Below are 25458 nucleotides of genomic sequence, written 5' to 3' on the forward strand. Positions count from 1 at the left end.
GGCATTCTGATAAATATTGCGTTTGTGGAATAAGTGTTAATCCACTCGTTTTTAGCCATCTCTGGGGGCGGCCATTTTGTCACTCCTGTCGACTGAAAATGACATCACAACTGCTCACAACGACCAATCACGGCTCAGCTCCAGAAAACAGGTCAGCCGTAATTGGTCGTTGTGAGCAGTTGTGATGTCATTATCAGTCGACAGAAGACAAAATGGCCGCCCCGGAGATGGCTAAAAACGAGTGCACAAACGCAAAATGAATCAGAATGCCGTGTTTCAACTAGTGGCCCTGCTGGGAACATATTCTTGAAAAAAATACGTTTGGGTTGACTTCCGCTTCGAGCACGCCACTGAGTGCGCATATAGTCGAACAATCTACAATTCGGATGTGACCACGCTTGCGCGTGGTACAGATTGCCTATTGCGAGCGCGGCCTCAATCGCAAGCATAAGCAATTCGTTTTGTTTTTTCTTTCAGCAGGAACAACAACGTGAAAATGATGGGTGCCCTATTGTTTTATCTCCAGTTGTTTGTCGTTGCTGAATCAAGTGTGTTGAGAGCTGCGTGCGCTCCTCGGCTCTCTTTCAAGGCAAAACGCATTTCATAGAGCACGGGGTTACGGATTCAAATGCACCAATATCAGCCGCTGACACGGCCGGCTCCTGTGGCAATGCGTGTTGGCGTGCGTGTGTGCGAGGGCTTCAATCAGACGGGAGGGAGGGCGGGCTGTGGCGGCGGCCCTCCTGTGAGGCAAAGATAAGCGCCGAGCCTGAGCTGTCAGCACCGGAACCGCTAATAACAGAGCCTCTCTCGCTCGCGAGACGTGACAGGAGCGCCGTCCTCCGGGCCGAAGCAAACAGCCGCATGGGGGGATGAGCGATCCCAGTCACCTCCCGTGTGTCGTTTGATGCAAACATTCCAGTGTGACTGTGCCACAATTTACGACAAAGACGGCGCCACTAAATTTGGTCTTCACAGTTTTGATGACTAAAGCACTTTTCGACCTTCTTATACCTACTTTACACGTACAGTACATACCAATAGGACATGCATCCACGTGGACTCACACATAAAGACATCTGATAAAAGTGTTCCACAATACATTAAGAATCTTCTTATTAAAATAATCCAGAGTTAACGCACCTCTATAGTGGATTTTTTTTTTTTTCTTTTTCTCTCATCCTTGTTGAAGGCGGAATCAGTCAATGATTGGAATCAATAAATAAGATTTGATAAGCTCTAAAATTGGAATGTACAACGTTTTTAAGTGCTTGACTTGCGTCGCATCGTTCGTCCAATGAAGGCATTTTAGTTTGCGGTTTCAGTTCCGCATTTTGGTTGGGCTGCCTTCTCGAGGGATGAACTTGCGGGGCTTTGCGTCACCACGGCCACGAGCCCTCTACTACCTCCCGCCGGGTCCGATCTTCCAGCTGTGGCCGCCTGCTTGTCATCCGCCGCCGCCGCCGCCGCCTTGGTCTGCTGCTCTTTGCTTCTGGAGCCCTCCTGGGAGCCCAACTTGATTGGGCCCAGCACGTTCTTGGCCACGGTAGTCAGCTGGCTGACGAAGCTCGTCTTGTCACCGGGGGAGACGGGCCGCGACTTGCACAGCGACGGGCCGCAGAGGGAGGGGGTGACGGCGGTCGGGGAGGGCGAAGGAGAGGGAGAATGCTCTTCCAGAACCTCCAGGCGACATTTGTCCTCCCAGTCCAGGGTTCCCCGGTAGCAGTTAACCGGACCGAGACCCTGCCTGACTTTGCCCAGACTCAGTTGGGGCCCGTGCGGGGGGACTGCGGGGGCGAGGATCCGAGCGGGCAGTTTGGGGCTCTTGGAGCTCAGGTCTGAAGTCCTCGAGTCGGTGCTCTCAGCTTTTCTCAAGCCGTCCCCCATACCTGAGGGTTTAAAGGCTTTCCGTAAAGCCAGCGGACTACCCATCAATGTAGCGCTACTGACTTTGTCGGGAGTAGCGGCAGAGTTCTTCCGTAAACAAGGACCGTTATTAGTGTCTCCCTCTTGCTTTGGTTCTCTTCCACTTCTCACGAGGTGCTCTTGAGGCGATTTACAACCGAAGAGTAGACTTTTGGCTGCCTTGAGGTCCAGTTGCTTGGGAGTTGGGCGCTGGGTGACCTTCTCAGACCCCTTGTGCCCATCTAGGCTTTCGACCGTTTTGGTCGAGTTGCTTGTAGCCGCAGTTGCGGTCTCTCCGCTCGGTCTTGAACTCAAGGGCTCCGCATGATGCCTTCTCGTCAAGGATGTCTGGAGGGCCGCGGCTTCGATCCGGCTCAGCCGCTCCAGGACCGACTCGCTTCCGGGCTCCCTCTCTCGCTCCCTCCCCCTCTCTTTCTCTTCCCTCTCTCTGCCAGCCAGCAGCGTTTCCCTGCTGAGCGGCGATTCCTGCCTGCCCAATCTCCTCACGGGCTTCAGCGCACGGCTTTCCGAGCCCGCGGAAGACGAGGCGCACGGCAGGGGTGGGGGATTCGGCGGCAAACTCTCACCATCCGTCTCCAGCAGACTCTGGAGGCCGAGTTCGCACAGGAAGGCGTCCTTGCGGTACTCGGAATGCTGCACTTCAAGGCTGTGCTTCCTCAACGGACCCCCGAGTCCCCCTGTCGCGCTGGACTGGGTCAAAGGCGAGCCGAGCTTCTCTGCCGACTGCACACGTTTCAGAAGGGGCGAGCGCGGGGGCTCGGCGCTCTTTGGCCGAGGGCGCACCACTGGGGGTGACGAGTGGAGCTTGACAGGGAAGGACTGAGTGGTGTTGGAACTTCCCACAGTGTGGCCCGGCAAAGGAGGAGGTGAGGACTGGGTGGGGGACGGGGTGTGGGCCAGTGGGGATAAGGGGATGTTGCCGGCAGACTTGCAACGGGCAGAGCGGTACTGGCGGTGGAGTTTGGGGGAGAGGCCGTGGAGGGAACTGGGCCGCATGTGCTGGGAGGGAGCGGGGGAGTTTGGAGTGCTGGAGGCTGGAGAGCTGCTTTGAGATGAAGCGCCTATTGAGAGAAAATAATCAGGAGGCATAAGACGTCCAGATAAATATACAATTTAGGGGTGGAACGAAAATCGGCTTGATTGATTGATATTTGTGTGTATATACACATATACATACATATATACATACATATATATATATATATACACATATATATATATATATATATACACATATATATATATATATATACACATATATATACATACACATATATATACATATATATATACATACATATACATACATATATATATATATATATATGTATATATATACATACATATACAAATATATATATATATATATATACATAAATATATCCACATATATACATATATCCACATATATACATACATATATACATACATATACACATATATACATATATCCACATATATACATATATACATACATATATACATACATATACACATACATATATATATATATATATACATATATATATATATATATACACACACATACATATATACATATACACATATATATACAGACATATAAATACACACATATATATGCACATACACAGAGCTGGGCATGTGTTTCGTCTATCCGTCACTGACAGACGCCCGTTTTGATGACGGTTGACGAATGAAGGGAACGGTTTGAAAACAGATGGATTAAGCATGGACGGAAACATGCTAATGCAGCTCAAAAGAGTTTTTCAGTGAAAACTTGAGGTTAGATTCCACAGGGAAAAAAAAAAAAAAAAATCGCAAATAAATAAAATTGGGTAAATTTGCAAATGGTGAACCGCAAATAGTGGTTCACCGACGTTCTAATAACCTACCCAGGTATGACGGCTCAGCAGAGGAACGGTACCCCTGAGTTGGGGAGCGGGCAGAGAGGCTGTGAGTCGGCGAGCCAGGAAGACTCTCGCTGGAGGACAGCGAGCGATTCAAAGAGGATAAACTGCGGCTGGTGTGGAGGAGATTGGACTGCTTGGTGATCTTACGGAACAGCGAGCTTCGCTTCTTACTGTTCCATGTACAAAGAGAACATAAATATATATATAGTGAATTATAGATTTTATACATTTAATTATCAATGGGAAAATGACACAAGTCAAAAATATCCATATGAGTCATAATACTATGAGACAGCCATGATATGGTAGCTCGTACCTGTCCTGGCCGTCCTTTCCCATGGTCCTCTTGTGTCTCCGGGCCATCTTACACTTATAACTGGCCTTACGGGCAGGACCCACTTTAATGGAGGTGTTCTCGAACGGCGTGGTTGTCACTGTAACCTTGTTGCCGCTCTACGTGGGTGAGAGGCAATTAATGGTTTAGGCACTCATGCTTAAACCCCTGAATTGTGAAATTAAGCAAACACGACCAACAGCTATTGAATACTTGAGTCATTAAAATGACATGCACTACAAAGGCAAGCACCTTCAGCAAATATAATAAACATAATCCTATGTGAACAAATGTATTCCTACCTTGAGGATAAGCTCAACCACCTCAGTGTGGACCAGACCATGGACCGGCTCACCGTTCACATGAGTGATAAGGTCGCCTGCACACAGACCGGCTTCCTGGGCTGGACCACCTTCCTCCACATGCTGACGACGCACATCAAAGAAATAAAGAAAATCAATTGCTAGCTTGCTTTCACAGGATTAGATGATAAAAAACGAGGGTGGGCAGACTTTAGTGCTCAAAGTCTGATTTTTAAAACAGACAGATGGACCAGGTCACTCATAGATGAGGTTTAAAAAAAGGTGTATGTAAAATATTTTCTTTCTGCCCATTGCTGACTTAAATATATTATATACGATTAGTAGTACTGTCAAGCGATTACATTTTTTTAACTAATTAATCGCAATTAATCGTATTGTTCAACTCCATTTTTTTTTTTTTTTTTACAAAACTTGGAACCAATATTTACTTGAGTAAAATCTTGGAATTAATGTGGGGGGGGGGAAAAAGTATATTTCGATTCAAAGACTGTTCAAATAGTTTTCTTTGATCCTTGAATATCGTTCTTTTCCTGTAAAATACAACAGTTGAACGATACACCAAAGACGTACAACTAATATCGTATTTGAATTAGGCTTTGCGAAGTGCGCAAATTATTTTGGATTTCTCCAATGAGCCGCCGAGCAACTTTTTAAAGTAAAAATATGTCAAAGTTTGTCATTGTGACATTGACAAGTTTGTCTGCACAGTGAGCGCAGGTCAGCTGCTACAGGAAGTAAATAAAACGGAGTTAACTGAGTTAATTTTTTGGAGTGCATTATGAAATTTAAATTAATAGTTAATGCTTTAACTTTGACAACACTAATTATTAAATGTTAATGCCATAAATAAAACATCCGCAATAGATTCCCGAGGCAGGAAGTTTGTGCTCCACTGAGACAAACTTGATGTACGTAAGCAGTGAGCACAAATTTCTTACCCAGACTATATGATGCACGCTGTAGATATCGCTGTCGCCGATGTAGACCCTGATGGCCCTTAGGGTGAAGCCGTATTTCTTTCCAGAGCGATGGATGGTGATGGGCGAGCGCAGCACGTTGACAGTCGGGAAGAAGTCTCGACTGGGTGAAGAGTCGCGAGATGAGGGATTGGAGGAGAAGGAGTGGGGGGACATGGGGCTAGCCAATGGAGAGAAGCCACCATGCTGCTCCACTGGAAGAGGCAGAGAGTAAGAGACACTCAATGTTAAGTTTGCCAAGGGTCCTTTGGACGTACACCGTTTTTCCTCTAATAGAGGCTATCCCCCTTATACGGTGTTTACCAACCTTTCCCAGGGATTGCCGAACATTTTCATTTTCGTTGTTAACGCGGAAGTCAACCCAAACATATTTTTTTCAAGATTATGTTCCCAGCAGGCCCACTCGTTGAAACACGGCATTCTGATTCATTTTGCGTTTGTGGAATATAAGTTAAGCAGCAAAATGCACTCGTTCTTAGCCATCTTTAGGGGCGGCCATTTTGTCTTCTGTCGACTGAAACTGACATCACAACTGCTCACAATGACCAAACACGCCTTGACCTGTTTTCTGAAACTGAGCCGTGACAAAATGGCCGCCGACGGAGATGGCTAAAAACGAGTGGATTAACACTTATTCCATAAAAACGCAATATTTATCACAATGCCTTGTTTCAACTAGTGAGCTTGTATAGAACATATTCTTGAAAAAAAACCCATTTGCATTCACTTCCGCTTTAAGCGCATCGCTATCGGTCTAATTATGAATCTCGGTGGGTTTGCGTCATAAGAACTAGTGAAAGTATGCCTAAAATAGTTTTAGCCGTCAAAAGATGGTTGGCCAAGTTTACTTCACACTAGGTCTTTAAATGTCATTGTGCTAAAAAACAAAAACAACAACAAAAAAAAAATCAAATTTTATGGTCGTTGTTGGGTGCAAGACAAATAAAAGCCTCCATTAAATAGACACCTCCCCTTTCCCATCATTTTTACCAGATGGTATGATGACAGACAGCGCTGTGGCCGAAGCGGATTTGATGACTTTGTTTCCAGCTCTGGAGTTACGTTTCTCCCCATCTCCAGACAAATGCGTGTGACGCGCCCTCCGGAGGACCAGGTCATTGGTGGCTCGGGCCCCCAGAGGGTCATACAGAGGCGTCATCACATCGCGACCTGGAGCTGGACCCAACGTGTTAATGCTCACAACTCCAGGTGTCTCTCCTTGCTTGGGCGACTTGTCTGTAAAGAGCCAGGTTGAAAATACTGAAAAACGTCATTACAAGTAAGGTTTAATAAAGTCATCCTAGCACCCAACCTGCTCCGTTGACCTCTTTTAAACTGTTCCTCGGCTCGCCGTGGTGTGTTGACGGAACACCGGTCCCATCCAGGGATGTTCCCCGGACCCTGATGGGGGTTGGCCTCGACACAAAGTCCGGCTCGCCCTCGATAGGGGAGGCAAAGCGATGCGTGTCCATCAGCGCCGAAAAGCGTCGCCGTGCGCCCAAAGGAGGACTGGCGTCACCCTCCATGTAGAGCGACTCTGAACAGGAAAGGCGCTTCCTGGACGGAACGCCGTCAAAACAGAGCCGACGGTAAAATCACTGAGCTTCATTCATGAATCTCTTTTCACCAAACGTACTCGTAAAGGGGAAGTCAACCCCGAAATGTTCTTTCCAATAATATGTTCTATGCGGCTCCACTCGTCTAAAAAACCGCATTCTGATAAATATTGCATTTGTGGAAGAAATGGAATAGTCCACCCATATTTAGCCATCTCTGAGGGCGGCACATCTTGTCACGTTTTGTCGACTGAAAATGACATCACAGTTGCTCAGGGCTCAGGTAACGACCAAGCGGAGCCGTGATTGGCCATTACCTGAGCCCTGAGCAGTTGTGATGTCATTTTTAGTCGACAAAAGGTGACAAAATGGCCGCCTCCTGAGATGACTAAAAGGGTGGATTTTTCTGCTTAAAGTGGAAGTCAACGCAAACACATTTTTTTCAAGAATATGTTCTCTGCAAGCCCACTACTTGAAACAGAGCATTCTGATAAATATTGGGTGTGTGGAAAAAGTGTTAATCCACCCGTTTTTAGCCATCTCTGGGGGCGGCCATTTTGTCTTCTGTCGACTGAAAATGACATCACAACTGCTCACAACGACCAATCACGGCTGGCCTGTTTTCTGAATCTGAGCCGTGATTGGTCGTTGTGAGCAGTTGTGGTGTCATTTTCAGTCGACAGAACACAAAATGGCCGCCCTCAGAGATGGCTTAAAATGAGTGCATTTTGCTGCTTAATTTATATTCCACAAACGCAAAATGAATCAGAATGCCGTGTTTCAACTAGTGGGCCTGCTGGGGACATATTCTTGAAAACAAATATGTTTGGGTTGATTTCCACTTTAAAAACATTTACAAGTAATGAAATTAAAGGTTTCTAAAATATATAAGATTTTTTTTTTAAATTGGTTAGAGGACCTTAATCAAAGGTATTTAGCTCAAACACTAAAAACTAATTTCTGACTTTTGACAGTTTTCTGAATGCAATGGAGTATTCGAGGCAAGCAGAAATTAAGTCAAAAACGACACTGAGAGCCTGCAGTTCAAAGACATTAAAAGGAGAAAGACTGTCCAGCATTGTCCATGTTCAAATGGTGCTGCGGCACAATCGAGGTGACCACGTTTGATCGAGTAAAATACTAAATGTGACTGGTGGTCATAATCGTCATCGCTCCGTTTTGTTAAAATGACAATCATGTCTGCCCCTATAATCATTTAAACAAAACGTGTGTTTAAAAAAAAAATCCATAAAAAAACAGACTTTCCAATATAAGAGCATAGTTAAAAATGAGTCATAACTGGAGAGATGAAGCAGACACCTTTGTCAGGTGTCAGGAAAATCCAATATGTAAAGTAATAAATCAAGCCATCTTATCAATTCGCTCAATCTTGGTTGAATTCGGAATGTGTGAATGATTCATTTTGATTTGAATGTAGCCAGCTGATTTTTGCTTTAAGGACTGAAACAGAGTTATGGGATCTGATTGCAAAGTCGTTCTGTTGCATGTGCGCTCTTATCTCTAATGGATAAAACCAGCAGGTAGCTGCGGCGTTGACAGGCGTGGATATAGCGGCGCCGCAGAATTAGGTTTAATAACTCCCAGGATCAGCTTGCATTTTTCATCTTTGCCGGGCTAAAAATGGAAACCCTGCGGTGGTGAGAAGTCTCTTAGATTTTCTATTCAACACCGTTGTGACAGATGAAGGTCGAGGGAGCCACATCAGCCGATTATCAAGTGTGACTGAAGCGCTTGTAGTTCCGTGCATGAAATCTGCCCGCAATCATTCCTTTCAAGAAGTCTATTGTGGATTTTTAGCGAGACGAGCAGACCCCGGAACAGAAATGACCACTTCGGTGCGATGTTGGTTTCCATTTGCAAGCTTCTGACTCCCTGAATCACTGTGTTAACTCACTCGTGACTTGAACAAAAGAAAATGTCAAGCGAGGCTAAAAGTGACCATACGGTCGGACTTTGTTGACAAATATCCGGCGCTTTGGCTCACATTTCAGGAGATCCAGTCCTCCAACTCTTGTCCCGCATGCTGAAGCTTCCCAGGCTCTCTCTCTTGGTCACCTTGTCCTCCCTTGAGCCCTTGTGCTCCCGGCGGGACACGGAGGTGGAAGCTTTCTGCTCCAGTTGAGAGAGATGCTCCATGCTGCTGTACACCTTCGGGAGACATCGAGGCAAAAATAAAGACACATGGTCAACACCTGTTTGGATTGGAATGTAACGTCCGTGTTATTGGAAGGACAGCGGTCAGGCCAGATTGACATACGGGAGGCTGTTCTAGAAATGTCCATTTCAAACGAAAGTCAACCCAAAAATTGTTTCTGGAATGATATGTTCTATGCAGTCCCGCGAGTCTAAACACAGCATTCTGATTGGTGTTTGTGTAATATGACTTAAAGTTGAAATCAATCCAAAGATTTTTTTTCAAGAATATGTTCTATGCAGGCCCGCTGGTTGAAACAAGGCAATATGATTCATATGAAATATGAGTTAAGCAGCAAAATCCACCCGTTTTTAGCCATCTTGGGGGGCGGCCATTTTGTCACTTCTGTCGAATGAAAATGACATCACAAGTGCTCAGGTAACGTCCAATCACGGCTCACCTGATTGATTGATTGATTGATTGGTCGGTATCTGAGCCCTGAGGGTGTGTGATGTCATTTTCAGTCGACAGAAGTGACAAAATGGCCGCCCCCTGAGATGGCTAAAAACGAGTGGATTAACTCTTATTCCACAAAAGCAATATTAATCAGAATGCTGTGTTTCAACTAGTCGGCCTGCATAAAACATTTTTTTTAAAAAAATTGTTTGGATTGAGTGGTAAATTCCACCCGCTTTTGTCCATCACAGGGTGCGGCCATTTTGTCACTTGCTGTCAACTGAAAATGACATCATCTAAAATGGAAAGTCCTTCCAAGATCACATGATACTGTATACTTGAGGAAGCAAGAATAGTCATATCCAGTTGAGGCAAAATTGATTCATGTGATTATATGTTGATTTTATTTTATTTTTTTACACGATGAACTACTTGACAAAAGACCCAAAACTTTGTTTTGTTAATTCACTTTACAAACTTCAGATTTTTTTCTGTATTTTTATTTATTTTTTCATCACAAAAGGTTCCAAGTCAAAAAAATATTCATACTTTCTTCATACATGTATGTTCTGAACATATCGCGGGTTACAATGTTCAATCAGTTTCTCAAACAAGGACCACTCAACCAAAACCCCCAGAACAATTGCCCTGCATACTACTTCAACACCCAAAAAAATGTGAGACATAAGATTCTAAAGAAAATGGAGGCCTACAGTTGACAATGAACTACAACAGCAACATGAAATAGATCTTTACACATATCACCGTTTTCAAGCTTACTATGAATAACTTCATGATGCCAAATCATATCCAAGGTTGCAAAAAAATGTCACCCGAAGATTAAGACTAATAAAGCCAGTGCTTTAGAAGCAACCAAACATTCATGTGTGTGAGGACAACAAGAGGAAGAGCGGAATTATGAGAACCTGGAAGGGACTTCATCCGTTCGCCATGGTAACAAGGAACAGCTGAAGACTCGGCAGCAAAATGATGTTGACAGTCAGACTATATTTGTGGCGCATTTCGTCAACATATACGGAGGCTGCTCGCTTTTTCATTTGGCCCGTCTGGCCTGCTATTCGGTCAACTGCTGCACTTAGTCAGATTTCTTAAGAACATTTTTCTATCCAACCCTTTGTCAAATATAACGATTTTTTAATTTTTTTTTTTTTTTTTTTTTTAAATCAAGCTCTCGTTGGAACTGCTTTAATGAGTACCACGTTGTTTTGGGCGATTCTGGTATCAGAAGTTAGGGGGTGCCGACAGCTTTGGCGCCAGAGCCGATCTGATAGGGTGCCATTAGGTTGCTCGCACACACACACGTAATTATTAATTTATGATTCCGAAAGGGGTGTGTACACAAAGCATTTTTTTTCTTCCTATCAGGCTTTTAATCCGAATAAATGTGTCCACGTAAACGTAGCCAATGAGGGGGCTGAGCGAGTGTGACAAAGTGGAGGTAGCCCAGCTGGAAGGAGGAGTGCAATAAAAAAAAAAAAATATGACAGAGAGAAAAAGCCCCGAGAGATAAAGAGGAGAGGTTGACAGGAGATTCCGACCTTGCTGAATCGAGGGGAGCAGGAGGAAAACTGTCTGATCTCCACCGGCTCGTCATCGTTGGTGTCGTCGCCGTCGTACGTGTTGATGTGGTGGTAACGATCGGAGCGTGCTGGCAGGGGTAGTGAAAAAAAAGATATGAGGTGTCACTTGAACGCCGGGGCGGAATCGCTGCGCGCCCTAATCGAGATGGAGCGTACTATCAAAGTAGCTGGTGTCCTCCTCCGACTCCAGGTGGGGGACGAACTCGGCTTTCTGTCGCAGCAAACTGTTCCAGTCGAGCTCCGTGAAGAACGGGTGCTCCTTCACTTCAAAGGCCCCGCCTGACACACACACACACACACGCGCGCGCGCGCGCGTAACTCGATGAGTAAATGTGCTCTTGGAAAATGGCGAGAGGTGGGAGGGCTGGCGCAAAAGTCAGCACCTGTGCCCAGCCTCACGAGAGGGTTGGTCTGCAGCAGGGCGGAGATGAGGGCTTGTGCCTCCTCGGGTAAGGCATCATCGCCGTCCGGCCAAACCATATTATCTGACGGAACAAGAACGGACAACGGATAATCTGGATCAAATATAAAAGTAAAAAAGGGCAACCTGTGTGAGATTTTTTTTTATTTTTTTTTTTTTTTATTACAGTGAGCCCCCGTTTATCGGGGGCGATAAAGTCCATTTTCAACTGCGATAGGTGAAACTCGATACAGAAGGAGCATTTAAAAACTTTTCTTAAATAGTTTTACCCCGCCCGCACGATTTAAACACATTCAAACTCATTAAAACACACTCTAACATATTTGAACACGCACAAAAAATATTGCAAGCATGAAATAGAGCGGTGCTTTGAGATACAAGTAACCCAACCAAAAACCTTTACACTGGGGATTTAGCGATTCACTCAAGCCCCGAGTCGATTCTCGATATTCAGTTTCTGATTTTGATTTGATTTTTTTTTCAATTTTTTTTTTTAACAAAATGAATGACTCATTTTATAACCAAAAGATGTTTTTATTTCAACATATGCATTTTGTCCTTGTTACACAAACTTTTTGTAACCTTACAAAAAAAATTGAAAATGAACAAATAATTCTAACTGCTTAACTACACTTTTGTCTTATCAGCTTTTTGTTGCTGCCAGAACTAAACATAAAAATAAACGTCGTCTTTACAAAACCTTTTGCGATCAAAATTTTACTTTAAACATCTGCATTTATGTTGTGTCAACCTGGTGTTGTGAATCGATTTTTTCATTTTTTTCCGATTCTTTCGATTTTCGATGAATCGTTACATCCCTACTGAACACCCATCCAGAATCGACATCAGGGCAACAGAGACGCTTGTTGCACACTTTGTGGCACGAACGGATAAGACGATGAATCGAGCCTTTCTCTATAAAAAGATCATTTAAAAGAAGTCCAATCTGTTGGATCTGATGCGGCAGTACGTTCTCACCAGTGATGACCTGTCCAAACAGCTCCTCAGGAGTGTCTCCAAAGAAAGGCACGCAGCCCACAAGGAACTCATAGAGGATGATGCCCATCGCCCACCAATCCACCGGCTTGCCGTAGCCCTGACGGAGAATCACCTCTGGGGCGATGTACTCAGGGGTCCCGCACACCTGAGGGACGAAGAAGGTGGTAAAAAAATTCTTTTTAAAAAGATGGAGAAAATGCACCTCAGAAAAAAAAAAAAAAAAAAAAAAAAAAATCAATGCATAATCTCGGCACAAAATCTGGAGTGTTAAATTCCTGTGCAGAAGGCAAACAGAGTTGCCGCGGGAAAGTCATGCATCACACTGACTGATTACGACTACAATCATTTATAAAGCGCATAAACAATAGCTATAATGGGATTGCCACAAAGATGGAACGCATCATGCTTCACTGCTTGAGGAAGCATGATTTTGTGAAGATGAATGGCTTTGCAGGAAGACGCGGCAGGCAGGGCGGGATGCACGACCGTAAAAAAAAAAAAAAAAAAAGTAAAGAAAAAAAGAAGGAATGATTTCTTGATTGCCATTTGCCCCCGCGTCAATCCGACATCCTGATTTTTTTTTTTTTTTTTCATTTTAGCTCATTGTCCTGCTCGTGAGAGAGACCCGGAGAAAAGTACCTGCTTATCCAGGAACTCTCTGGCGTCCTTCTCGATGTGTCCTTCATAAAGATTGGTGGTGAGGCTCATCAGGCCCATTTTGGACAAGCCAAAATCTGTCAGCTTGATGTGGCCCATGGAGGTGATTAATAGACTACAAGAGGAGAGACAATAGCGTGTGTCAGATGACAGCCAAATGGCTCATATTGGATGCTTGAACCCGTTGTGCTACTTTGTCAACGATGTTTCGTGAGAACAATCATTTGGATGAAACCTCTCAACTGGCCTCGCTGCTCGTTCATTAAGGCACAACGCTATTGAACAGAAACACTTGAATCTGGCAAAAACAAAACATTAAAAAAAAAAAAAAAATCATTGCATGTACAAAATTCCTTTCAGAGGTATAATATGTCTAATAGTGAATGTAAATGATTTAAAAATGGCAGACCAAGTCAAATGTTTTCACCGAACACTTCATCTAAGAGGTTATTCGATTAATCGACAAGTAATCGACTATTAAATAAATGTGATCATTATTTTTGACGAACAGTTTTGATACCTTTTTAAATTTGAAATTGTCCAAATGCTTGACATTTCAGCTCCTCAACAGGTTATATTGTCTGATTTCCGCAGTCCTCCAAGAAAGCGGACGGATTTATCTTTGTGTTGAATCAAAACAAAACAGCTTTTGCTTTTACTTTGGAAAACAACAACAACATGTCTGACATGTTACGGACCAAGCCAGTGCCACGATCATAATTAAAGTTTGTGCATTTTCTGCACTGTCAATTTGAAATAATGTCACGTTTTTGAAGAAAAGGATGGAAATGAAAACATGTTTTTTTTTTTTAATAATGTGATTCATCGATTAATCTACAAAATGAACACATTTTACACGTAGCAAACACTGAGGACTGACTTGTCAGGCTTCAGGTCTCTGTGCACGATGCCATAATTGTGCAAGTACTCCAGGGCCAGAACCGTCTCAGCGAAGTACATCCTGGCCAGCTCCAAAGGAAGAGCCCCGATGTTCTTCAACAAGGTGGCACAGTCGCCACCTGCGCACATGCATAGCAACAACATTCACGACTCATTGTGCGTCATCGCTAACACGTCAGGTGTAAATTACTCCAAGCTGAAGCTGTAACGTGCATGGAAATATTTCATTGGGCAGTAAAGGTGCCAGGAAACTGATGATTATTATTTTGACCAAGCAGACCGGGTTCAAGATTCGATTGTTTGGGACGAAGAATCGAATGTTGTTTTTTTGAAAGCTTTGTGTACTGAAGTTGAAGTCAATTTAATGGAATATTCTTAGAAAATGTTGACGACTGGGTGGCTCAGTGGGTCTGGAAGGGCATCCGGTGTAAAAACTGTGCCAAACATATGCGAGTCACTAGCTGTAGCGACCGCTGAGGAGGGGAAAGTTGCTTCATCTTCTTCTGCGAAAATGTTGCTGAGGAAATTAATATTATTTTTAACCATACCTTTGGGTACAAATAACCCAACACTGGCTCAGTCCCTTTTGGCTGACTTTTGACCCGACCGTCTTAAGAGTGTAAACAATAATTATTTTTAGAGGTGCAACAATTAATCGAGTCATCGACAACAAATCGATAATTATTTTTGACAATTGATTACCGGTAATGGTTTAGAAACCTAAAAGAATCCAAATCCCCAGAACGCCGTCCTCTCGACAGTAAACATTCTCAGATGTCTTTAGTCCTCTATGAAAGCAGACTGATTATGTTTGTGTTGAACTAAAGTAAGACATTTATGAACATCTGCTTTTACTTTGCAAAGCTATGATCGATATTTTTGCCTATTTATGACACGTTTAGAGACCAAACCAGTAACCGAATCATAAAAAAAATATTAGTGCATTTACTGCACTGTCGATTTGAAAAAAAAAAAGGTTTTCAATAAGAATTCAAAATGCTTTTTTAAAAAACACGATTAATCGATTAAAATAATTGTTACTTGCAGCCATACTTATTTCAATTGAATTTTTCTTCAGCATTAAAAACATCAATTCTCACAAGAAAGACTGTTATTCTTGGGGCAAGACACCCTTGACAGGTCACCAGCCAATATAGACAAACACGCAATCGCACTCACATTCACACCACGGGACCATCCACCATGCCAAGTCAATCCCATCGGTCTGGTGGAATACAGCGTAAAACGGAAGTAGCATGCAGGGGACAAAATGTCGGCGTCCGAATCTTACCCTCGACGTACTCCAGCACCATGCACAAATGTCTGCGTGTTTCAAAGGAGCAAAACATGGAAACAACGAAGGGGTTCTCTGCAAAAGTGAGAATGTCTCTCTCCACAAAGGCCTGCTGGATCTGGTTCCTCAAGATCAGATTCTGCTTGTTGATCTTCTTCATGGCAAAGCGCTGCCGGGTCTCCCTGTGGCGCACCAGATACACGGCCCTGTAAAGACAGTGACATTGAGAGTATTTCAACCGACGGTCAGATTTGAAATCCGACTTCGGAAATTACAATCGCTGTGGCTTTCAGCAGTCGATCAATTCAAACATGAGAGCGGGGGGTCTCAAACGCCGGTCCTCGAGGGCCGCTTTCCTGCTTGCCTTCGGAGTTTCCCACCTGCAACGCACCTGATTCAAACGATCAGCTCATCGGCAAGTTCTGCAAGGGGCCTGATAGCGATCATTTGACTCGGGTGCGTTTACCGAAGGAAAACTCTAAAACAGGCAGGAAGAATAATGACAGATTTTGCAAGAAGGTAGAAACGACATCATCAACACGTAACATTTACTTTCGATAAATTCCAGTAGGTATTTACGTTTTCATATGACTATTTACGCAAGATTCCTAGGAAATCACAATGTCCCATCACTGGTGATGTGTTTTCGTAATGCCACAACCATGATGGTGACCTCTCTTTTCATTTAGTAACGCTAATACAGCCCGAATGGGAATCGTGAAATATTTGCATAATGTAGTGGAGCGCTTTACCCATAAGCGCCATTGCTGATCAGTTTGATGCTCTGAAAGTCTTCCTCACTTGGTGGTTTGATGGCTCTCGCCTTGCCCTGGCAACAGAGACAAGACATTATGCACTTATGAAGACTGTTTTTTTTTTTTTGGTGCCAAGCTGTATACATTATATTATTTTTTTCCCCACACATTTGTCACACTTAAAAAGGAAGTCAACACAAACGTCCCCCCCCCCCCCCCCCCCAGATTATGTTCTATGCAGGCCCACTTGTTGAAATACGGCATTCTGATGAATATTGTGTGTGTGGAATATAAGTTAAGCATCAAAATGCACCCACTTTTAGCCATCTCAGGGGGCGGCCATTTTGTCACTTCTGTCGACTGAAGATGACATCACAACTACTCAGGGCTCAAGTAACAACCAATCACGGCTCCGCTTCAGAAAACAGGTGAGCCGTGATTGGCCGTTATTTGAGCCCTGACAGAAGTGACAAAATGGCCGCCCCCTGAGCTAGCTAAAAACTGGTGGAGTCCTCGTATTCCACAAACGCAATATTAATCAGAATGCCGTGTTTAGACTAGTGGTCCTGCATAGAACACATTCTGAAAAAAAAAAAAATGTTTAGGTTGACTTCCTTCTTTAAAGATTTCGGTTCATCATCAAAAATACTGAAATCCAAAATGCATTTTCTAAATGATGATTTTAGAACATATTAGTGTAAAGAAACATTTTGACCACTTTAAGGGGGTACCTGGCCCTATGTCATAATGCAATTACCAATTCATTTTTAGGTTCTGATTTTTTTTTCCTGATCGTAAATAAACAAGTTTTTGAACATCATTTAGAAGCTACATTTTACAAATTGATAACGATCAGAATAATGATCGCTTAGCCTTTGCAGAGGAGTGTGTTTATGTGCCGATCATAACTCTGTGAGGCACGTGTGTACAAGCACGTTTTGCAAGCTTGACTGTGTCTTCCTCTTATTTCATTTCTAAGGCTACCTCTGCTGAGTCGTCGGTCTCGGGCGTGTGCGGACCTTCGCTGTCGTAGCTGTCAAGACTGACGATATCTGGGGGACAAACACGATTGTTAACAAGCAAAACCAGCTTCAAAACAAAACCAACCGCTTGTTTTAGCTCCAGCGGCAGGCGTCACGGACAAAAAAAAAAAAAAAAAAAAAACGCGGCCAAACGTGTCACATAAGAAGACGGTATAAAGAAGAAGGCTGCTATTAATTTCCCGACGTTTCCTTCAGCGCTGCCTCCCACCCGTCCGGTTTTCTGCCAGCGGAAAGCTGCTAATTTCCACTCGTCTTGTACCGCATGTACCGTGCGTGACAGCCGCTGGAGCACATTGATTATCATTTTAATGCTTCGTTAAAGCGCACCGAAAACAACAAAAAAAAAAAACACCCGACGGATGCCACAAAGCATTTGCCGGAACAGAGGACCATCAATTGTGTCAATTTGGGTTTGATGTGGCACACGCAGCCGCTATCGTGTGCCAAGAAAAAAAAAAAAAAAAAACGCGGGGGAGGCAGAACGTGCCCACGTGTGAAGTTGCAACAATCTTCTTATCTTGAGCGGAACTAATCAGAAAGAAGCTAAATATTTCTCATGGATTCACAAAGGAGTCATCCCGGGCCATTCAGCCCATCGGCTAATGAACAGCCTGCCTTGGTTTCGAGCGGGCCCGTCTGACAGGTGTTAATTGAAGGTTTGGAGGCGGTGATGGTGGCGCTCGCGTCGCGGTGATTAATTCGAGAGGCTGACGCTGCCGCACGTCCCCCCCGGCACAACGCTTGCGGCAGCTTAGGTTCCAGATGTCACATATTGTCTCATCGTGAATGTCCAAAATTGTCTCATGAATACGCCGCCAAGACAAAAGCTAGAGGTAAAACACAATGCAGTTGTAATCGCTCTCTATGAGATGTTGCCGTGTGTCAGAGGGCATTGTTGACGATTTATTCGAAATGACATTCGTCATTTGAGGGCACAAGGAAAATACAGTCATGGGGCCTTCTACATCCACTTGTAATTAAAAAGCCATTTCCTTAAAGGGGGGGGGGGGAGAAGTCAACCCAAACATATTTTTTTCAAAAATATGTTCTATGCAGGCCCACTAGTTGAAACAAGGCGTTCTGATAAATATTGCGTTTGTGGAATAAGAGTTAATGCACCCGTTTTTAGTCATGTCAGGGGGCGGCCATTTTGTCACTTCTGTCGAATGAAAATGACATCACAGATGCTCAGGTCTCGGAAAACGACCAATCACGGCTCACCTGTTTTCTGAAGATGAGATATGATTGGTCGTCATCTGAACCCTGAGCATCTGTGATGTCATTTTCAGTTGACAGAAGTGACAAAATGGCCGCCCCCTGAGATGGCTCAAAACGGGTGGATTTCTCATATTCCACAAACGCAATATTAATCAGAATGCCTTGTCTCAACTAGTGGGCCTGCATAGAACATTCTGGGGAAAAAAAAATGTTTGGGTTGACTTCCCCTTTAAGTACTGTACTTTAGTTTCAATTTTGACAAAAGGTCAGTGTGTAATTTAGGCCACGTTTGTCCATCCATCCATCCATCCATTATCTCCCGCTTATCCGAAGTCGGGTCGCGGAGGCAGCAGCTTCAGCAGGGAAGCCCAGACTTCCCTCTCCCCAGCAACATCCTCCAGCTCTTCCGGAAGGATCCCAAGGCGTTCCCAGGCAAGCCGGGAGACATAGTCTCTCCAGCGTGTTCTGGGTCGTCCTCGGGGTCTCCTGCCGGTGGGACATGCCCGGAACACCTCACCAGGGAGGCGTCCAGGAGGCATCCTAATCAGATGCCCGAGCCACCTCAACTGGCTCCTCTCGACGCGGAGGAGCAGCGGCTCGACTCTGAGTCCCTCCCGGATGGCCGAACTTCTCACCCTATCTCTAAGGGAGAGCCCGGACACTCTGCGAAGGAAACCCATTTCGGCCGCTTGTATCCGAGATCTTGTTCTTTCGGTCATGACCCACAGCTCATGACCATAGGTGAGAGTAGGAACGTAGATCGACCGGTAAATTGAGAGCTTCGCCTTTCGGCTAAGCTCCTTCTTCACCACGACAGACCGATACAGGGTCCGCATCACAGCAGACGCTGCACCGATCCGCCTGTCGATCTCCCGTTCCATCTTACCCTCACTCGTGAACAAGACCCCAAGATACTTGAACTCCTCCACTTGGGGCAGAATCTCATCCCCGACCTGGAGAGGGCACGCCACCCTTTTCCGACTGAGGACCATGGTCTCAGATTTGGAGGTGCTGATCTTCATTCCGACCGTTTCACACTCGGCTGCGAACCGCTCCAGCGAGAGTTGGAGATCGCGGCTTGAAGAAGCCAACAGTACTACATCATCTGCAAAAAGCAGAGATGCAACACTGAGGCCACCAAACCGGACCCCCTCGACACCTCGGCTGCGCCTAGAAATTCTGTCCATAAAGGTTATGAACAGAATCGGTGACAAAGGGCAGCCTTGGCGGAGTCCAACGCCCACAGGAAACGAATCCGACTTACTGCCGGCAATTCGGACCAAACTCTGGCATCGGTGGTACAGGGACCGGACAGCCCTTATCAGGGGGCTCGGTACCCCGTACTCCCGAAGCACCCCCCACAGAACTCCCCGAGGGACACGGTCGAACGCCTTCTCCAAGTCCACAAAACACATGTAGACCGGTTGGGCAAACTCCCATGCACCCTCGAGGACCCTGCTGAGGGTGTAGAGCTGGTCCACTGTTCCACGGCCAGGACGAAAACCACATTGCTCCTCCTGAATCCGGGATTCGACCTTCCGACGGACCCTCCTCTCCAGCACCCCTGAATAGACCTTGCCGGGGAGGCTGAGGAGTGTGATCCCTCTGTAATTGGAGCACACCCTCCGGTCCCCCTTCTTAAAAAGGGGGACCACCACCCCGGTCTGCCAATCCAGAGGCACTGTCCCCGATGTCCACGCGATGTTGAAGAGACGTGTCAACCATGACAGCCCCTCAACATCCAGAGCCTTTATGAACTCCGGGCGGATCTCATCCACCCCCGGGGCTCTGCCACCGAGGAGCTTTTTGACTACCTCGGTGACTTCAACCCCAGAGATAGGAGAGCCCACCTCAGAGTCTCCAGGCTCTGCTTCCTCAGTGGAAGGCGTGTCGGTGGAATTGAGGAGGTCTTCGAAGTACTCTCCCCACCGACCCACAACGTCCCGAGTTGAGGTCAGCAGCACCCCATCTCCACTATAAACAGTGTTAATGGTGCACTGCTTCCCCCTCCTGAGACGCCGGATGGTGGACCAGAATTTCCTCGAAGCCGTCCGGAAGTCATTTTCCATGGCCTCCCCGAACTCCTCCCACACCCGGGTTTTTGCCTCAGCAACCGCCAGAGCCGCATTCCGCTTGGCCTGCCGGTACCCGTCAGCTGCCTCCGGGGTCCCGCAGGCCAAAAAGGCCCGATAGGACTCCTTCTTCAGCTGGACAGCATCCCTTACCGCTGGTGTCCACCAGCGGGTTCGGGGATTGCCGCCGCGACAGGCACCGACCACCTTGCGGCCGCAGCTCCGATCGGCCGCCTCAACAATGGAGGCACGAAACATGGTCCACTCGGACTCGATGTCCCCCGCCTCCCCCGGGACGTGGGAAAAGTTCTGCCGGAGGTGGGAGTTGAAACTCCTTCTGACAGGGGATTCTGCCAGACGTTCCCAGCAAACCCTCACAATACGTTTGGGTCTGCCAGGTCGGACCGGCATCTTCCCCCACCATCGGAGCCAACTCACCACCAGATGGTGATCAGTTGACAGCTCCGCCCCTCTCTTCACCCGAGTGTCCAAAACATGCGGCCGCAAGTCTGATGATACGACTACAAAGTCGATCATCGAACTGCGGCCTAGGGTATCCTGGTGCCAAGTGCACATATGGACACCCTTATGCTTGAACATGGTGTTCGTTATGGACAATCCGTGATGAGCACAGAAGTCCAGTAACCGAACACCGCTCGGGTTCAGATCGGGGGGGCCGTTCCTCCCAATCACACCTCTCCAGGTCTCACTGTCATTGCCCACGTGAGCATTGAAGTCCCCCAGCAGAACGATGGAGTCCCCAGGTGGAGCGCCCTCCAGCACACCCTCCAAGGACTCCAAAAAGGGTGGGTACTCTGCGCTGCCGTTTGGTGCATAAGCACAAACAACAGTCAGGACCCGTCCCCCCACCCTCAGGCGGAGGGAGGCTACCCTCTCGTCCACCGGGGTAAACCCCAATGTACAGGCGCCAAGCCGGGGGGCAATAAGTATGCCCACACCTGCTCGGCGCCTCTCACCCTGGGCAACTCCAGAGTGGAAGAGTGTCCAACCCCTCTCGAGAGGACTGGGACCAGAACCCAAGCTGTGCGTGGAGGTGAGCCCGACTATATCTAATCGGAACCTCTCAGCCTCACACACCAGCTCAGGCTCCTTCCCTGCCAGAGAGGTGACATTCCATGTCCCAAGAGCTAGTTTTTGCTGCCGGGGATCGGACCGCCAAGGTCCCCGTCTTCCGCCGCCGCCCAGCTCACACGGCACCCGACCCCTTTGGCCCCTCCCACCAGTGGTGAGCCCATGGGAAGGGGGACCCACGTATCCTTTTCGGGCTGAGCCCGGCCGGGCCCCATGGCCACGTTTGTCACGTTTTTGATAGCATATTTCAAAAACGCCACGTTTGTCACGTTTTTGAAATATGCTATCAATTAAAGTTACAAGATACATATGGGTAACTGTTTTATATCGTCGCTGTCCTGTGACAAACACTTCTCTCCAATTTTGGAAACTTTTTTAAATTTTCACTTTAATGCAATGTCTGTGACGCGGAAACATGATTCATGTAGAAATAATAAAATGAAAAAAAAAATGGATATAAGTGTTTTTTACATGACAGCGACGATATGCTCCCCTTGTGCAGTGAATATTTGTCTCTAAAGATTTTGAACATCAATGTTTATCATCAACGGAAAAGTGAGAATTGTGAGAAAGTGATCCTATTTCGTGAGCTGGATAAAGTCCTTAAAATCCTTACTGAGGATTATTTTTTAACAAGTGATTAATCTCTCAACGCCTTCACTGTACAGTAATCCCTCATTTATCGCACGGAGCTACGTTCCAGACCACCCCTGCGACAGACAAAGTAGCAAGCATATATTTCATTTGACTATTTCCACATATTTAAAAGCTTTTTGCATAATACCAACACAATACATGCATGTGAGTTGCAGGCATTATTTTTGTCCACTTGGGCTCGCCATCCTCACGTTCTACAGTACTTTACCTGTGATTGTGACTGAATATGTGTGACTAAAAGATGGGGCTTGGCCTGTTGAGTGACGTTAGCTAGCTGCTAACTGCTTCACCGTTAGCCACTCTGCGAGTTAAGCGACTCCACATTACATGCGGCAAACGGCAGGTCATGTATGAATATGTAGTTGTGTGGTGAGATTATATCCTGGGAGAGGCCAATATCGAGAGGCAATAATCAAACCAAAAGCTTTCTGGTGGGAACCAAAAAAAACGTTTTTTTTTTTTTGTCTTTTCCATTTCCTCCTACTCACCTTCCAGGGGGTCCCTGGTGAGCCCTAGCTGGCTGATGATGTATCGAGGGATGTCCGCCTTCATCAACTGGCCCTCCTTGGCGTGGTCCTCCGCTGCCTCCAACAGATGGTAGAATTCTTCCGGATTAAACTCCTGTTACATGAGCACACAGACCAACAAGCTTCAAAATAAGTCAAAAAGGGTAAGTAAAAAAAATAATTATTTGCAATAATATGCTCTCTGCGCCTTCACTAGTCTAAAAATAGCATTCTGATTAATATTACGTTTGTGGAATATGAGTTGTTAGCCATCTCAGGGAGCGGCCATTTTGTCACTTCTGTTGACTGGAAATGACATCACAGTTACCTTGCGCAACTGAATTTTCAGTGGACAGAAAGTGGCAAAATGGCCGCCCCCTGAGATGGACAAAAACGGGTGGATTTTACTGGTTAACTCATATTCCACAAACACAATATTAATCAGAATGCCATGTTTTGACTAGTGGGCATGCATAGAACATATTCATAAAAAATGTTTGGGTTGACCTGCGCTTTAACAAAACGGATGGACAGAAATAAAAAGCAGTGTTAAAACTCTTACTTTGTGTGTGAGCTCAAGCCCAAATAATGTCTTCAAACACATTTATATAGGTGTGAAAGACAATTTACACATGGCCCGGGTAAAAGATTCCAAAGGAAAATGACAATGACTCCTTGAAAATACCGTTCACGACCAAATATGAACACACAGGAAAAAGAGTTGCTATTCATAGGTTCATGTCTTGCGTCAGCTTAATTTACATTACTTCGACCTTCGGCATCAGCGCCGATATTCAAAGGTGACTAAGGACAAGGATGAGCCTAAGCGCAACAAAAGAATGAAATCTGTCATCATTTTCTCACTATTTTGACATGAGATGAAACCACAACAAAAAATATTTGCTGATCGACAATGTCGCAAATTTAATCTAAAATCTCAACATGTGCGCATGTAACAATATAATCTAGCATTAAGAAATGACCATACGCAAGCGCAAAATTCATTTGCCTCCTATTTTACACGCTACGTCTTTTGCCATATAATGTAACATAACAAGCAATTCCAAAAGTGGCACACAAATTAGTCACATGAACAAAAACAACAACGCGGTAGTGTTCAACAGCCATCTTTAAAATTACTTTTCTAAAAGCATCCCTTTTTCCTGCTTTGGTGTCCTGTGGGATCACGTCGTGATTTTGATTACAAGGCAGAGCCGGGGGGCTGCCGCGATCATTTCCTCCCGTGTATACGACACACCCCCACATCCACCCCCTCTTTGACCAAATAGAAACGAACGAGCAGAGGAAGGATTAACCTCCCTCTCTCGATGGTTCGCTCTCCTCGAGGATCATATTTTTGCAGCCTCCTGACTTGCTGACATTTTCACCACGGCAGACCTCAGCGCTGACTTGAATACGAAAGGAACATTTGACCATAGTCTTTTATTCTTGCTAACCTAAACGGCCATGACAATAAAATAAATAAATAAATAAATAAATAAATAAATCCCATTCGCATTTTGTCTGACCCCATCCACTCCTCCTCGACGGTCGTCTTAGCAACGGAATGATCAGCCAAAAGGGGGTGGAGCATCATCAGTGAGAAACGTGCAAGGCCATACGTCAGTTAAGTGTCGCGCGTATTCACGGTCATGACTTGCGACCGGCCTGCTTTGATGTGACGAAAGAAATGAGCAGTGTGGGAATAGACGGCATTAAAGCAGTCTTGTAAAAAGCATCTTGCAGCTATAAAGTCCACCTGCACGTATGGTTGGCAAATATGACCTTAAAACAAAATCGCAGATTTTTTTGGCCACAAAAAAATCCAATTTGGAAAGCAAATTAGCGAACGATTAATGCAAGTGCACAAATAATTTCAATCAGGCTCTAAATGTGTGTGGCCTCTGAACTATGATGTGTTTAACACCCCTGGGTTACATGTTCTGTATTATCACAGAACGTGCTTATTACTTCAAAAGTGACTTTGAATTTTGAAGAAAGACTCACGTTTCTGTGTTGAGTAGCACCTTTGTGCAGTCTCCGGGTGAGAAATCCAAAGGAAGCATAATGATTTATTTCGGTCTCGAAATACGACCGACCCTTCGAATAGCTACCTGCCGCGATACGCCGATTCTCATTCCTTTAAGACTTTCAATTGATTATTGACCGAAAGCATTCTCTGTAACTTGAAAAAAAAAAAAAAAGAAAAAAAGTCAGTCTCACCAAGCACTCCAGCAGCCTGGCCGGCCTAGATATGATGATAAAGAGCTTCTTGACCAGCTCGATGACGAAGGTGAGCTCCGAACTCTCCGAGCGCTCGTACGCCTGACGGCGAAAGGAAATGAACGGAGAGTCGGTCAGCTTTGGCCATGTGGCAAAGTTGAGAGCTGCGATACTGACGTCATGCAGGAGCTTCTCCAAGTTTTCCTGAAGTTCGCAGAAGTAAACACTGGTAATCAGACCCTCCCGCGATTTGGTCAGGCAGTCTCGGGACAGCTCGGCTATCTGGTGATGGATGAAGCTGAGGACGCCGTCAGCCAGAGGCAGAACGCTCTCTGGGGAGTAGTTGTGGATGAACTCTGCCAGCCTTTCCTCCATCTGAGCTGTGGCCTATCGGAGGACAA

General features: G+C 45.5%; 1 protein-coding gene across 1 annotated transcript in view; it reads right to left on the reverse strand.

Moving 5' to 3' along the window:
- Positions 1 to 200: 200 nt before the first annotated feature.
- mast1a (microtubule associated serine/threonine kinase 1a) overlaps positions 201 to 25458 on the reverse strand; it is a 70183-nt gene continuing 44925 nt past the window's right edge. Inside the window, exons 8-27 of the mRNA XM_086033646.1 lie at positions 25235 to 25444; positions 25058 to 25159; positions 22817 to 22949; positions 17231 to 17298; positions 16244 to 16320; positions 15489 to 15697; positions 14178 to 14316; positions 13280 to 13412; positions 12620 to 12785; positions 11604 to 11705; positions 11377 to 11499; positions 11179 to 11288; positions 9014 to 9177; positions 6765 to 7009; positions 6443 to 6688; positions 5414 to 5646; positions 4455 to 4577; positions 4135 to 4271; positions 3801 to 3988; positions 201 to 2987 (exon numbers count right to left, since the gene is read on the reverse strand). Coding sequence (XP_085889772.1) covers positions 1309 to 2987; positions 3801 to 3988; positions 4135 to 4271; positions 4455 to 4577; positions 5414 to 5646; positions 6443 to 6688; positions 6765 to 7009; positions 9014 to 9177; positions 11179 to 11288; positions 11377 to 11499; positions 11604 to 11705; positions 12620 to 12785; positions 13280 to 13412; positions 14178 to 14316; positions 15489 to 15697; positions 16244 to 16320; positions 17231 to 17298; positions 22817 to 22949; positions 25058 to 25159; positions 25235 to 25444 — 4587 coding nt within the window. The 3' untranslated portion in view covers positions 201 to 1308. The remainder of the gene's footprint in view (positions 2988 to 3800; positions 3989 to 4134; positions 4272 to 4454; positions 4578 to 5413; positions 5647 to 6442; positions 6689 to 6764; positions 7010 to 9013; positions 9178 to 11178; positions 11289 to 11376; positions 11500 to 11603; positions 11706 to 12619; positions 12786 to 13279; positions 13413 to 14177; positions 14317 to 15488; positions 15698 to 16243; positions 16321 to 17230; positions 17299 to 22816; positions 22950 to 25057; positions 25160 to 25234; positions 25445 to 25458) is intronic.

Source organism: Filicampus tigris, chromosome 6 (genome assembly GCF_054856515.1).
Source record: "Filicampus tigris isolate MCC_2025a chromosome 6, RoL_Ftig_1.0, whole genome shotgun sequence".
Lineage (NCBI taxonomy): Eukaryota > Metazoa > Chordata > Actinopteri > Syngnathiformes > Syngnathidae > Filicampus > Filicampus tigris.